This window comes from Schistocerca cancellata, chromosome 11 (genome assembly GCF_023864275.1).
Source record: "Schistocerca cancellata isolate TAMUIC-IGC-003103 chromosome 11, iqSchCanc2.1, whole genome shotgun sequence".
NCBI lineage: Eukaryota > Metazoa > Arthropoda > Insecta > Orthoptera > Acrididae > Schistocerca > Schistocerca cancellata.
Window position 1 is genome coordinate 37827831 of NC_064636.1, and position 15764 is coordinate 37843594.

The following is a 15764-nucleotide window of genomic DNA, read 5'->3' on the forward strand; positions in this document are numbered from 1 at the left end:
ATGTGGCGATCTGATGGCAGGATGTGGGTCTGGCGAATACCCGGTGAACGTCATCTGCCAGCGTGTCTCGTGCCAACAGCAAAATTCGGAGGCAGTGGTGTTATGGTGTGGTCGTGTTTTTTATGGAGGGGGCTTGCACCCCTTGTTTTGCGTGGCACTATCACAGCAAAGGCCTACATTGATGTCTTAAGCATCTTCTCGCTTCCCACTGCTGAAGAGCAATTCGGGGATGGCGATTGCATCTTTCAACACGATCAAGCACATGTTCATAATACACGGCATGTGGCAGCGTGGTTACGTGACAATAACATCCCTGTAATGGACTGGCCTGCACAGAGTCCGGACCTGAATCCTGTAGAACACCTTTGGGATGTTTTGGAACGCCGACTTCGTACCAGGCCTCACTGACGGACATCGATACCTCTCCTCAGTGCAGGACTCCGTGAAGAATGGGCTGCCATTGCCCAAGAAACCATCCAGCACCTGATTGAATGCATGCCTGCGAGAGTGGAAGCTGACATCAAGGCCAACGGTGGGCAAACACCATGTTGAATTCCAGCATTACCGATGGAGGGTGCCACGAACCTGTAAGTCATTTTCAGCTAGGTGTCCGGATACTTTTGATCGCGTAGTGTAAGTTCTACTCCTGCAAACTACAATGTTGTACTTTGTTTTGTTTTATTCACTTAAAAGTGCTGTTTGCTACTCATTATTTGTGTAAATCCAAACAGATTTGAAAAACAGACACGTCTTTAGTTTCCTGAGAAAATAAAACATATCTGGTATAAATTCTACGCTGTGGCATTGTTTGAGTTTTGGCCAACTTCACTGTGGTAGAAGAAAAACTAGTGACAAGTCATAATCACTATCTTGTCCTTTGAAGAACATTTGCATAAACTTTAACTGCGTTTGACTCATATGCGTGCAGTACAATCTCCCCAACATCCAAAAGTTGTGTGTATTTTTCAGAAACTATGCCACTGCTGCAAAAAGCACACATCCTGTTACACAAAGTACTAAATCTTTGCTATAGTATTTTTTGTACACTACCCAAGATTTTTCAATATTTTTATTATTAATTGTCCACAATATTATTGCACCTGGGAGCGGGGGCTTATCTCGAGTCAGTGCGTAATTGGCATTGGTAGTATGTGTACAATTGACTTTAAAGCATTGACAGTGCGATGTGTTTTCCTTAGTCAGCATTGTATTTGTTTACTGTAATATCACCATGTGGTTCCAAAATAATGGTGAATTGCAATGATATGATTGAGTAGTATGTAATTTATTATTGTTGTTGTTGTTGTTGTTGGTGGTGGTGGTGGTGGTGGTGGTGGTGGTGGTGGTGGTGGTGGTGTAATCGTGTCTGCCCCTACAATTTTTACCCCACCCCCTCCCCCCACAGTTTCCTCCTTTAGACGTCCGGATGTGTAACATCAACCAATCCTTTTAATAAGGTTGTGCCGTAAATTTCTTTTTTCCTGAATTTGATCCAGGACCACCACCTCATTGGTTACTCAATCTACACATCTGATCTTGCGCATTCTTTTGCAGCACTGCATTTCAAAAACTTGTAGTCACTCATTGTCAGAACTGTTTATTGTCCACATTTCACTTCTGTACAAGGTTGCATTCCAGACCAATACCTGCAGAAAAGATTTCCTAACATATTTATCTTCAATGTTAACAAATTTATGTTTTTCGGAAATGCCTTTCTTGCTTTTTCCAGTCTGTCTTTTATATCTTTCGACCATCATCAGTATATTTTACTGCCAAAATAAAAAATTTATCTATGACTTTGTGTCTCATTTCTTAATATAACAATTTGTCTGAACTATAAATCTTTTTACTAAATTCTTCTTGCTTTCCTTCAGACCTTCTTCAGTGTAGAGGTGGAATAGCATCAGAGGCAGGGTTGTACCCTATCTCATTCCCTTCTCAACTACTGCTCCCCTTCCATATCCTTAGATTATTATAGCTTATTGAATTGATATGTAAATAATTCGCCATATGTAAATAATTTGCCAGCAGTTACTAGTGTATCATTTATATAGTGAACCAATGTAGTGATCCATCTGGGCCAACTTTATATTGTGGTTTTCGTATACTTCTCATGAACCAATCTACCAAAATACCAGAATAACGACTAGTTACATTTCTTTACATCTTTGTCCACACTTTAATTTAAGAAGAAATAGAAATAATAGTTTCAGTGAAAGTCAGTCATTTGCTTTCTTGTTCTATGTGCAGGTCAGCCCACTCTTCTAAAATGAAAGAAGGCCATTCCGAAAACACTGACACGACGGCCGTATACCTGTACAGAAATATTTTTGTAAGTACCTATATTTTATGTAAGTGACTGTTTCAAACCTCTTTTCTTTTGTAGAAGGGGCCAAAGTTAAGTGTTGTGCTCCAGTTATTCTGCAAGTATCTGCAATTATTAGGGGCTTCATATTTATAATATTTTCTGGCTGTAGTCACTTTCCATAAAATTGTGTCGCTCTGTAGACTATGAAATGTTGGGAAATGTTGAACCAACATTTTGGCAACCTCTCAAAGTGGCATTCATCAGGGTACATGATGTATTGTGGCAGTGCTGGAACACAGGAGAGTTTTACAAAAACTAACTGGAGATTTCCTGTGTGGAAATTCCAGACACCACAAGTGAAAGTGCATTTGGGTTTGAAATTGTAGAAGTGTTAATTGAAGGGAGAGAGAGAGAGAGAGAGAGAGAGAGAGAGAGAGAGAGAGAGAGAGAGAGAGAGAGTCTGTCTCTGGTAAGGTTTAGACTTCAGTATTATCATCACAACAGAATTTTGAAATATTACAAGGTGCAACAATGGTCAGTTGCTTGAAATTGTATTGTAATTAACTAATAGATTTTCAATTACAGGCATTTAAGCTAAACTAAGTGTCTGTGACTTGTAATCAAAACGTCTTACTTGTAATGAAAACATCTTCGGTCACAGGTTTGAAACCTGTCACTGCTTAAATTTTGATTAATAATCAGCATTGGTGGCCGGAGACTTCAGACAGAAGTCACACTCATTCTGCCAATAGCCTTGACAGGGAGGGCAGATGAGCAGGCAGAGGTTCAGTGCACTCTCTTGTCCTTGGGAGTGCGATACTGCCCCTAGAGGTGGAAGAAACATCAATGATCAATGGTATGGGGATGGAAACCACTTCATTAGAAACACACGACGTGTATCCACAGAACATGTGGCCTGTAATTGAAAGACGTGTCATGATGATTTCTCCATTGGCAAAAGATTCCGAAATAGTCTCCCATTCGGATATCTGGGAAGAGACTGCCAAGGGGGTGACCATGAGAAAAACATTGAATAACCAATGAAAGGATGACATTCTACAAGTCGGAGCATGGAATGTCAGAAGCTTGAATGTGTTAGGGAAGCTAGAAAACCTGAAAAGAGAAATGAAAAGGCTCAATCTAGATAGAGTAGGGGTCAGTGAAGTAAAATGAAATGGAGACAAGGATAGTCAGATGAGTATAGGGCAGTATCAGCAGTAGCAGAAAATTGTATAACTGCAGTAGAATTTGTTGTGAATAGGAAAGTGGGGCAGAGAGTGTTTTACTCTGAACAGTTCAGTGATAGGATTGTTCTTGTCAGAATTGACAGCAAACCAACACCGACAAAAATAGTTCAGATATACAAGCCGACGTCACAAGCTGAAGAGATAAGAGAAAGTACATGAGAATATTGGAAGGGTAATACAGTAAGTAAAGGGAGATGAAAATCTAATAGTCATTGGGGGATTGGAATGCTAGGGGAAGGAGTAGAAGAAACGATTATTGGGGAGTTGGTCTTGGGACAAGGAATGAGAGAGGAGAAAGGCTGATTGAGTTCTGTAATAAATTTCGGCTAGTAATAGCGAATACTCTGTTCAAGAATCGCTAGAGGAGGAAGTATAGTGCGCAGCTTGGGGCCTAGGGGCTAGCGTTGCTGCCTCTGGATCTTGGAGTCCCGGGTTTGATTCCTGGCTGGGTTGGGGATTTTCTCTGCCCGGGGTCTGGGTGTCTGTGTTGTCATCATCATCATCATCATCATCATTTGTGAGACTGACTAGATTGGATTGTGGGAAAAATGGACTGTGTAGAAATTGGGACTGTGTAGAAATTGGGACTGTGTAGAAATTGGGACTGTGTAGAAATTGGGACTGTGTAGAAATTGGGACTGTGTAGAAATTGGGACTGTGTAGAAATTGGGACTGTGTAGAAATTGGGACTGTGTAGAAATTGGGACTGTGTAGAAATTGGGACTGTGTAGAAATTGGGACTGTGTAGAAATTGGGACTGTGTAGAAATTGGGACTTTGTAGAAATTGGGACTTTGTACAAGCGCTGATGATCATGCAGGATGATGATGATTGTTTTGTGGTGTGCTCAACCCCACAGAACAATCATCATCACAAGGAAGTATACTTGGAAAAGGCCAGGTGATACAGAAAGAGTTCAGTTAGATTACATCATGGTCAGACAGACTTTCCGAAATCAGATACTGGATTGTAATGCGTACCAAGGAGTAGATACAGATTTAGATCACAATGTAGTAGGGATGAAGAGCAGGCTAAAGTTTGAGAGATTAGTCAGAAAGAATCAATATGCAAAAAGATGAGATACAGAAGTACTAAGGAATGACGAGATAAGTTTGAAGTTCCCTAAGGCTATAGACATAGCAAGAAGCAATAGCACAGTAGGCAATACTGTTGAAAAGGGATGGACAACGCTAAAAAGGGCAGTCACAGAAGTTGGAAGGAAAAACATAGGTACAAAGAAGTTAACTGTGAAGAAACTGTGGGCAACAGAAGGAATACTTCGGTTGTTCGATGAAGGAGGAAAGTACAAAAATCTTCAGGGAAATTCAGGAATACAGAAATAAAAGTAGCTGAGGAATGAAATAAATAGAAATGCAGGGAAGTTAAGTAGAAATGGCTGCATGAAAAATGTGAAGAAATTGAAAGAGAAATTATTGTTGGAAGGACTGACTCAGCGTATAGGAAAGTCAAAACAACCTTCAGTGAAATTAAATGCAAGGGTGGTAACATTGAGGGTGCAATGGGAGTTCCACTGTAAAATGAAGAGGGGAGAGCAGAGAGGTGGAAAGAGTACACTGAAACCTATATGAGGGGGAAGATTTGTCTGATATGATAGAAGAAGAAGATTTATAAGAGAGAGGCATCCAGGATTAGACTCCAAATTTAGTAGAGTTTTGTAGGACTTAAGACCAAATGAGGCAGAAGGGATTGACAACATTTCATCAGAATTTCTAAAATCATTGGGGGGAGTTTCAACAAAATGACTATTCATGTTTCCAGAATGAGAAGGAGACGAGGTACTGGCAGAAGTAAAGCTGTGAGGACGGGGCGTGAGTCGTGCTTGGGTAGCTCAGTTGGTAGAGCACTTGCCCGCGAAAGGCAAAGGTCCCGAGTTCGAGTCTCGGCCTGGCACACAGTTTTAATCTGCCAGGAAGTTTCACTATTCATGTTGTTGTGTAGACTGTATGAGTCTGGCAACATACCATGGTACTTTTGGAAAAATATCATTCACCTATTCCGAAGACTGGAAGTGCTGAAAAGTGGGAGAATTATTGCACAAGCAGCCTAACAGCTCATGTGTTCAAGCAACTGACAACAATAATGTGCGAAGAATGGAAAAGAAAATTGAGGACGTGTTGAGATGACCAGGTTGGCTTTAAGGAAGGTAAAGGCACTAAAGGGGCAATTCTGACATTGTGCTTGATAATGGAAGCAAGACTAAAGGAAAATCAAGACACATTCATAGGATTTTTCAGCCTGGAAAAAGTGTTTGACAATGTAAAATGGTGTAAGATGTTCGAAATTCTGGGAAAAATATGGGGAACTTGTAAGGAAAGACTGTAATACACAATAAGAGTGGAAGATCAAGAACGAAGTGCTCAGATGGAAGAGGGTGTAAGACAGGGATGTAGTCTTTCGCCTTTCTGTTCAATCTGTACATCGAAGAAGCAATGATGAGATAAAAGAAAGGTTCAGGGGTGGATTAAAATTCAAGGCGAAAGGATACAATTCACTGATGACATTGCTACCCTGAGTGAAAGTCAAGAAGTTTCAAGAAGAATTACATGATCTGCTGAATGGAATGAACAGTTTAATGAATGCAGAATGTGGATTGAGAGTAAATCAAAGAAAGATGAAAGTAATGAGAGATGTAGCAGATATGAGAACATCAGGATTGACGGTCATGAAGTTAAGGAATTCCACTACTTACGCAGCAAAATAACCAATGATGGATGGAGCGAGGAGGAGATCAAAAGCAGACTAGCACTGGTATAAGAGTGTTCCTGGCCAAGAGAAGTCTACTAGTATCAAACATAGGCTTTAATTTGAGGATGAAATTTCTGAGATTGTAGGTTGGGAGTGCAGTGCTGTATGGTAATGAAATATGGACTGCTGGAAAACCAGAAAAGAAGAGAATTGAAGCATTTGAGATGTCATGCTACAGATGAATGTTGAAAAGGTGAAGAATGAGGAGATTCTGTGCAGAATTGGAGAGGAAAGGGAAATATGGAAAACACTGACAAGGAGAAAGGACAGGATGATAGGACATCTGTTACGATGTTAGGGAATCACTTCCACGGTACTAGAGGGAGCTGAAAAGGGCAAAAACTGTAGAGGAAGACTGAATTTGTAATACGTCCAGAACAAAATTGAGTATGTAGGAGAGGAATTTGTGGCGGGCTGCATTGAATTAATCAGAAGACTGATGATTAAAAGAAAAGTGGAAACAATTAGACCACAGTCTAATTAGATAGAATATTTATGTAATAATAATAAGAATGAGAAATACTTCACCAAATGTGAAAGTTGATACATTTGCGTACACTTGTGGGGTAGTCATGATTCTGTATTTGTGATAGTTAGAAAATGAGAGGTGCCTGGAGCACGTTAAGTGTTTGTATTAAACATGCCCACCCCCCTCCAGGTTTTGGCGTCTTCAGTACACACATGATTATAGAGTTCTCTTGTTGTACCTTTTGTCCTCTAGTCACACTTTCAGGTGTCGTTTCTGATTCTGATTTCCAGCAAGTCATCAGGTTGTCCATTTAAATGGAAAGAAAATGGTGGTAGTTCTATACCAGCAAACTAAATTATAATCTTAATACAGTATAACCCTGCTTTTATGTTTCCGGAATTAATGTTTTCCCGCCGTTTACAACGTTTCTCATCGGTCCCATCAAATTTCCTATGCCCACAATGTTAATTTGCACCTGAATTTGCGTCAACATATTTTTAACTTTCCAGCGATTTACGCCATATGAAAACATGTTTGTGGACAAAATATGATGCTGGCATGATGTTGGCTGTCCAGTAGTGTTTACAAATATTAAGTGGTTAAGTTTCTTGACACCAGGGCACTCTTCTACTCAGCGGATTTGAACTGGCAAATGAGTAAAAGTTGTATCAATTCGTGCCGTGTCTCCCGCCGTTGCCAAGCTGTAATGGTGTGGTGGCTGATGGAGTAACTGGGTTTATTCGAATGAAGATATCGTGACCAATCACAACCATTCTCAAACTGTTTCTACTGCGCATATGCAGCTTTATGATTGTTGTGATCATTGGGACAGCTTTTTCGAACCATATTTAAGCGTGTTTTGGTTTATGGCCACGTGGAACGCTAGTTGACACAGTCATTCACTTTGCATTGCTCAAATGTTTTTAATGTATACACAGCGACGGTTATGTATTGTATTCATGCTGAGCAAAACGTCTATTGAGAATTTATTCTCGTTGTCAAGTGCAGTATTTATGTATGTATTTTTTTGTGATGTTTCACAAACAAACAATGAGAATGATAGTTTGTGTGTGTGTGTGTGTGTGTGTGTGTGTGTGTGTGTGTGCTTTCCTACATAACTGATGAGGCACACTACCTGATAACCTCAAAACGACAACTGCAGTGCAAGAGACGCAGAATAACACACATTCAAACACCATACAAAATACATATTTGCACTTAACAATGAGAAAAAATTCTCTAAACGCGTCATGCTAAGCATGAAAAAATACGTAACTAGTGCAGTATTTCATTATTTAAATATAGAGTGACATGTACAGGCCTTCAAAAACATTGATTATGACATGAGATTGAGTCAAATGTTCTTACTTCCCAGACAGTTATCAGTTTCACTTACATCAGTGGTTTTTATTAGGTAATAAACTTTCATCATCATCATCATCATCATCATCATCATTTAAGACTGATTATGCCTTTCAGCGTTCAGTCTGGAGCATAGCCCCCCTTATACAGTTCCTCCATGATCCCCTATTCAGTGCTAACTTTGGTGCCTCTTCTGATGTTAAACCTATTACTTCAAAATCATTCTTAACCGAATCCAGGTACCTTCTCCTCGGTCTGCCCCGACTCCTCCTACCCTCTACTGCTGAATCCATGAGTCTCTTGGGTAACCTTGCTTCTCCCATGCGTGTAACATGACCCCACCATCTAAGCCTGTTCGCCCTGACTGCTACATCTATAGAGTTCATTCCCAGTTTTTCTTTGATTTCTTCATTGTGGACACCCTCCTGCCATTGTTCCCATCTACTAGTACCTGCAATCATCCTAGCTACTTTCATATCCGTAACCTCAACCTTGTTGATAAGGTAGCCTGAATCCACCCAGCTTTCGCTCCCATACAACAAAGTTGGTCGGAAGATTGAACGGTGCACAGATAACTTAGTCTTGGTACTGACTTCCTTCTTGCAGAAGAGAGTAGATCGTAGCTGAGCGCTCACTGCGTTAGCATTGCTACACCTTGCTTCCAGTTCTTTCACTATGTTGCCATCCTGTGAGAATATGCATCCTAAGTACTTGAAACCGTCCACCTGTTCTAACTTTGTTCCTCCTATTTTAGATAGTGAAAAAGTCCCTGACAAGTCTTTTGATGCCTGTTATGTACATATATCATACATAAAGTGTAAGTGGGTATCCTGTACGTAACTTCGACAGCTTAAAATGTTATTTCCCACATTTTACTTTTTCCAGCTGTTTACACCATTTTTTTGAAGTTCCTTGAAAAGTGTAAAAGGGGGGAGGTTTCACTGTATCTTCTAACCCAACTACATGCACTTGAATACATTAGATGCAGACTCATGAAATTACAGTTGGTTGGTTAGATTATACTCACAATGGAGGCAGTTCTGAACATGAGTCAAAAGAAGAATGATGAGTATTTGCTTTTCAATATTCCTGTTCTTCTTTCATAATTTTCAAAACCAGCAACTTGGTAATGTCTACCAACGTCGAACGACAACTCCCCTTATTTTAGTCCTCTGGTTGATGAAGCTTTGTGCCTTTCAACATTTTCAGTAGTGAAATCCGTAGGTATAATAGTCCAAGGAATAAAGTATTTCTTCTGCTTCTGAATGTTGATGAACTTTTGTGACACGTGTGAGTACAAACATTGTGTTCAATCAGTTGCTCACATTAAAAGCTTATTTTTTGTTCATTAGCATTGTTGTCTAGCACATACATGGAATTATGTAGGAATGGAGTACTCTGAGATCCTGCTTGACATACTGTGATGTCGGTAATCTGTGCAGCGCATGTCACCTGAAAAATACCCCAGAAAATAATAAAAATACAAAACAAGTATCTGAACTTATACCTACAAAAAATACTTTTCTTGATTACTCACCTCCCATTTAATTATTAAAATTATAATAAAATTTGGTGTACATATGCTTGCTCATGTATAGACGATGAGGGTACAGAAAATTTTGCGTTTCTAATGCCTATGAGACACTTCCTGGAAAGTAATGCAGCTGCATTCGGTACCCTCTCAACAATAAACATAGAGATGTAGAATGTATTAACAGGACAAACAAAGAACACAAAAAAATAAATGGCTGTATTCTGGCCATCAGCAGGTTTTTCTGTGAAATTGACACAATTTCTATTCAAGAATTTGCCCGTTGTGTAGGAGGAGTTATTAAGGAGGAATATCTTTAATCTGCATTTGAAAAATACTGCTATTGTCTGTGGGGCATGTACAATTTCCACAGATTTCTACTCCTTTCTGTGCCAAAGTCCTTTTCGTTAAAGGGTAATGCAGATCATTTTCCCTTCCACCATTGTACTTTTGAATCTCTGTGTTACTCTCAAACACAGATGTATTGTTGACAAAAAATTTTACAAGTGAACAGATGTAATGTGAGACACTGATTAATATTCCCAGCTTCTTAATGAGATGCCTGCAAGATGTACATGTGCGAACATAATTCTAATTACTTTCTTAATGCGATGAATACTTTTTGATTAAGTGAGAAGTTGCCCCAGAAATTATCCCATAGGATGTCAGTGATTGAAAATATGCAAATTGTTATTTTACTGACTTCCACCATCTCGCACATGTCTAATTGTAGCTAGATTGATAAATTCTGTGGTGTACACTTGCAGCCACTGGCTACCAGTTTGCCACTTGTGGATCACATTTCTAGGTGGGCATTATTAAACCCACACTTATGTGCACTGTGCAGCGTGCTGAGAAGTTACACCACTGTTTTACTCATTTTTGCTTTGGGAAGGGCACATAATTCAATCAGTTTTATTTTCCAATTATTTTTTTCTTATATTTTCAATTTTTACTGTCACATTGTGAACTGTAGTCTTCAGTTATGACAGTCAGAGAGCAGACATGTTTACACTGAGTGGCTCTCCTGGCCTGATCAGCTATACTATGACGAGTTACTGTGTAATGGAATCTAGTCCACATAGTTCTTAGAATGAATTTTCCATGAAGCAGTGGAATGTGCGCTGATATGGAACTTTGTGGCAGATTAAAACTGTGTGCAGACTGTGACGCAAATTCGGGACCTATGTCCGTTACGGGCAAGTGCTCTACAAACTGAGCTACCCGACCGTGACTTGCGACCTGTCCTCACAGCCTTTTTCTGCCAGTAGCTTGCATCCTGCTGTCCAAACTATCAGCACACACCCCATTGCCGACTGAAAAATTTGTTTTCGAAATGATCCCCCTGTCTTTGGCTGAGCTGTGTCTCCGCAGTATCCGTTTTTTCAGGAGTGCTAGTCCTACAAGTTTCACACGAGGATGCCTGTGAAGTTTTAAAGGTAGAAGATGTGCTGGCGAAAGTAAGGCTGTGGTGACTGGTTGTGTGTCATTCTCTGATAGCTCAGTCGGTAGAGCACTCATCCACAAAAAGCAAAGGTCCCTGGTTTGTCCTAGATCGGCTTATAGTTGTAATAATTTTTGAGAATGTGTCCCATATGGAGAACAGTGGTCGGGCAAAAAATATTTTAAAAATGTACAAAAACATCGCGACTGGAAAAAAAAAAATTGTGGTAACATGTTTCATTCACTTTTTGACCATCTTCAGACCCTTATGGCATGATGGTAGGCAGAGGGAGTGACTGGAGTGGTCATTATAACTCCACTAATGTCAGCTGCACAAAATAAATGTTTTTTGCTGTTGAAACAGCTTGTGTTCATTTTTAAAACACAGTTTGAATCTCCCAAGAAGTTTCACATAATAGTTCTTTTTCAAACATTCGAGTGTGAGTTGCACTGACCTGTGTGGATTAGTTTCATAAGGTAACGGTAAGTGCAAGTCTGGGCTGAAGTTCGATAGGCTTGAAATCGTAGTCGTCCTTAATTATAGAATATAAGATGCTCACTTTCATTTGTCTACTAAGTGGTAGATTGGAAATGGGACATGGGATTACTGCTAGGCACACGATTGCAATGCTTAACCTGCCATCATTTACCTGTATGCAGATTCTGCACTCCCAACTAAACATTTTCCAGTTGCTTTCAATTAAATTTGTGAAAGTTAATGTTCACTGAAATATCAGCAAGATGGGATGGACTGTTACAGTGTGCACACTTCCCTGCATGATTTTTACTATCTACTTTTATGTACTGATAAGAGTGTGTTGTCTGTATTGTCATTGCCAGCATTTCAAATCTCTAATGTGACTCCGCAGCCCTCCATCTCAAAAGGATTGCTTTTAAGGAAGACTTCCTTTCACTTAGCATTTAGTTCATATGCTGCAAGGGCACTGGTAATTTATGTGTGTATATGTAGATATAATTGTGCTGTATAGTGCCATGAAAGTTTTGTGGTGGCATTCGTAGCGACAAACACTTCGCTGTAGAAACGGCTTACGAAATCACCGCCACACTTTTAATAGCGGGCCGACCGGTCCGCTGGAACAGTGAACAGAAAGATGAAAACCCAAACACTCTGATTAAATAAAAGTCGGTAGTTATCTTTATTAACGAAGATACAGAAACACAGTAGTGAACTCCGTGTCTACAGAAATCTGTCTAGTTCGAGTCGGAGCGGCTAGGTCAGCGTCGGCTGACGACAAACAACAACTCTGCTGCGATGAACACACAACTGACTAGCAAGTGCACAAATCGGTGGCCAGTATACAACTGAGCGGCGAATACAGAACAGTCCTAGCGCTCGCGACTCCAGCGCTTAAGAAGCCAGAAGCCAGCGGTGGTGCGCGCAGACTTGCGGCGATTTCCTGTATCGCTGGCGCTGCTTATGCGGACGGTGTCCGGACTTTGATGCTGCCAACCTTTTGGCAGCGGGCTCGGTTGGCATTACTGGCTAGGATATAACAGAAAGCATTGTTGTAGCCTGGCATTAAGGTGGTGAATAGTACAGTTCATCCTAAATTCAGTCTTGTTTATAGTTCTTGTTTATAGTGAGAGATATCATTAAGGAATATATGTGTTGGCTTGGAAGTGTAAAAACCTCTAGGCCCTTGAAGGTTCTGTGAGATGTTTGGTTATCCAGTCAAATGCAAAATATGCTTGATTTTAGTGGGAGGCCAATATGTTATTTTTTTCATTTGTTTATAGTTTGAAAATGTGTTTTGTTGCCTAAGTGTTAGAACATTGTGTGTGTGTGTGTGTGTGTGTGTGTGAGAGAGAGAGAGAGAGAGAGAGAGAGAGAGAGGGGGGGGGGGGGGGGAGGTACCAATACAATGTTTTCTCTTTTATACAATGTTTAATAATCATCATTTTCTATTTTCTGAGCACGTAAATGTTTCTATCTGTTTGAGTTGCCCTTTCTACTTCTGTAAGCATTGCCTCTACAACTCCCTCATTGTCACTGATACCAGCTTAAGTGTGGATGTCCTCAGAGAGGTCAGCTCTTCTTTGTTCTTATTAGATGCTAAATATATCCAGACTGTCTGGTCTGTGGACAACATGAACTGCAAGGTCTCTCATAGGTCGAAAATGTCAAGAATCCAATGGCAAACAAGTGGCCACTGAATGGTGCTATTGAGATTTAACATTACTGCTGTTTGAAAATTAACAATTTGGTGTAGTTAAAACAATTGCAGTTCAGAAACTGGCCAACCATATTGTCTACAGGGAGTGTTTAAAGAAACAGTGCTCAGAAAATGGATTATATCTGAGTGGTTTCGTTGAATGACGTGAGATTTTTGTGAAAGTCGAACTCGATAACAGTGCCTCAAATATATTTGTTGACCTTTGGTAATGAGACACTTCCAGAAAAGACTACTCACAACTGCTTTGCAGTTGTGAGTGTGCTTCTGTTACCGGTTTATTTCTTGAAGGCTGACCAAAATCAGTTGTTTCAAAAAACATGTATGCTGTGTGCAACATCATTGAAGGCGGTCCGCATTAGCTTTCCATGAGGTAGAGCCATCCTTAGGCATATTAGAGACTGTAGCACATTTGATTTTGCGTCAACATTTAGTAGCTGTGAATAAGATCTGTTCCACTGGCTTTCACACAATTTGACCAAAGTCTGAAAACAGGCTTGTGTCACTTTGTGTGAGAAATGCTATAGGAAATTCAACTGAGGAAAACAAAATCTGTTTATGACATTATAGCAGGAGACAAAAACTGGTTGTATTTGTAAGAATCGGAAACAGAGCAGTGGTCATCTGTTTGGGTGTCCTCAAGTGAACCAAAACCAAAAGAGGGTCCTGGAAGCATTTTGCTTTCAATTTTGGTTACACTCAGCACATCGTAACATTTGCTATAAAAGGATTGAAGAACAGCTAATGCCGAATGGTACACAACAATTTCTTTGGCACAAATCATTGATGGAATCGCGTAAAAAACAACTGAAAACATCACATCATTCTTCATCACTCAACGTCAGTTCTTGCACATCACATAAGTTATTTACTGGAACAAAATCCATCAAATTAATGGTTCATTGTCCACATTCACCTGATTTATTGCCAAATAATTCCGTTTTGTTCCCTTGTGTGAAACAAAAAATACTCGGACAGCAATTTTTGTGCCAATACTGGAGTGGAAATTTTTTTTTCAGAATTGGTTCAAATACGTGCAGAAGTGAATAAATTTAAAGGCAACTGTTTTGAGAGACAGTAAAATGATTGTTACAAAAAGGTGTTTTTCTTCAGTTGTTTTTGAAAAAACTTGAAAGGCAGCCCCTGCACATCATTTTGGTACTATAGCATAATAATAAATGACTGATTGCTGCCAGAAAGCCTCTACTTTTTTATGGTTTTATTGTTTTCAGAGCAAAGTGCAGGAGATATTGGACCATAGTAAAACAGCTTCAGAGGGCAGGAGAGACAGTTCTGGGAAGAAACCCTCAACATCTGAAGCAGAAAATGGAAGAACGAAGAATAGATAGCATTAGTTTCCATATGGTGATACACAAGATGGATGTAGACAGAGTTAGGTTATCTGACTTAAAAGGTAAAATGTTTGATGGTATTAAAAATGTAAATAATAGAAAATAATAATAGAGTGCTATTAACTCTGTACCAGTGTGTTAGCGGTAGTCATTACGTTCCCATTAGTCATCCCATCCATTCCAGGCTAGTCCAGAATGGAGCCATCGAGTCATTCTGATGCCCACTGCATCTGTCGTTAATTACAACATTGCTCTCTGTTGACTCTGTCAGATGGATCTTCTTAAGTGTCATTTATCCCAGATTGTATGAAAGCAAATGTGGACGTATGAGCATGTGCTGACAATTCACCGTTGTTTGCTTGTATCTGTGATTAGTTGTATACACTGAAGGGACCAGGAGAGAACACAGTAAAGTAAGCTTATATGTTTTTTCACTGAGTGCCATACAGGTGTGACTCAATAGAATTCTGGTTACAGTTCTGGTATAAAACTCTGACATTCACATAGGACTATTTTGCATGGTGGGTGTGTTGTTCTTGATTCAGCAAGCAAAATGGAACAGGAAAAGAAAAATGTATTAATAGATGTCCAAATTTCTATGCATGTGTGCAGCGCTTCACTGAACTGCAGCTCCATCCTTTCTTAGAATTATTCCATTATCTTGCAAATACTTCAGTTGACACTTCAAGCTGGCTTCTTGTTAGAGCTGAGGAGAAAATTTAAAAGTAGAACATTAATTACTGACATGCACAATTAAGACACCTACATAAAGCTTTTGGCCACAGTCTTAATCAGTAAAAGATAGACATGCACCATTTTCACACACAAGCAGTCACACCTCACGCACACACGACTGCCAACCCCAGCATCTCACGTCGGAATGCATTTCAGTCCGAGATGCTGAAGTTTGCAGTCGTGTGCATGAGGTGTGTTTACTTGTGTGTGTTTGTGTGTTGTATGTTTCTCTTTTACTGATTAAGGCTGTGGGCTGAAGCTTTATATTAGTGTCTTTTGATTGTGCCTGTCTGCAACTTGACGTGTCTTGTTTGTGGTAAGTAGCAATCTGTCTTTTCTTACATTGATGATATTCCTGCC

At 39.8% G+C, this 15764-nt stretch overlaps 1 protein-coding gene and 1 non-coding gene across 2 annotated transcripts in view; both read left to right on the forward strand.

The window, feature by feature from the left end:
* Positions 1–14758, forward strand: part of LOC126108483 (uncharacterized) — a 118780-nt gene extending 104022 nt beyond the window's left edge. Inside the window, exons 7-8 of the mRNA XM_049913739.1 lie at positions 2251–2332; positions 14550–14758. Of these exons, the coding sequence (XP_049769696.1) occupies positions 2251–2332; positions 14550–14666 (199 nt within the window). The 3' untranslated portion in view covers positions 14667–14758. The remainder of the gene's footprint in view (positions 1–2250; positions 2333–14549) is intronic.
* On the forward strand, positions 5392–5466 carry Trnas-cga (transfer RNA serine (anticodon CGA)). The gene has a single exon. It is a non-coding gene; the product is annotated as a tRNA-Ser (tRNA).
* Positions 14759–15764: the final 1006 nt, after the last annotated feature.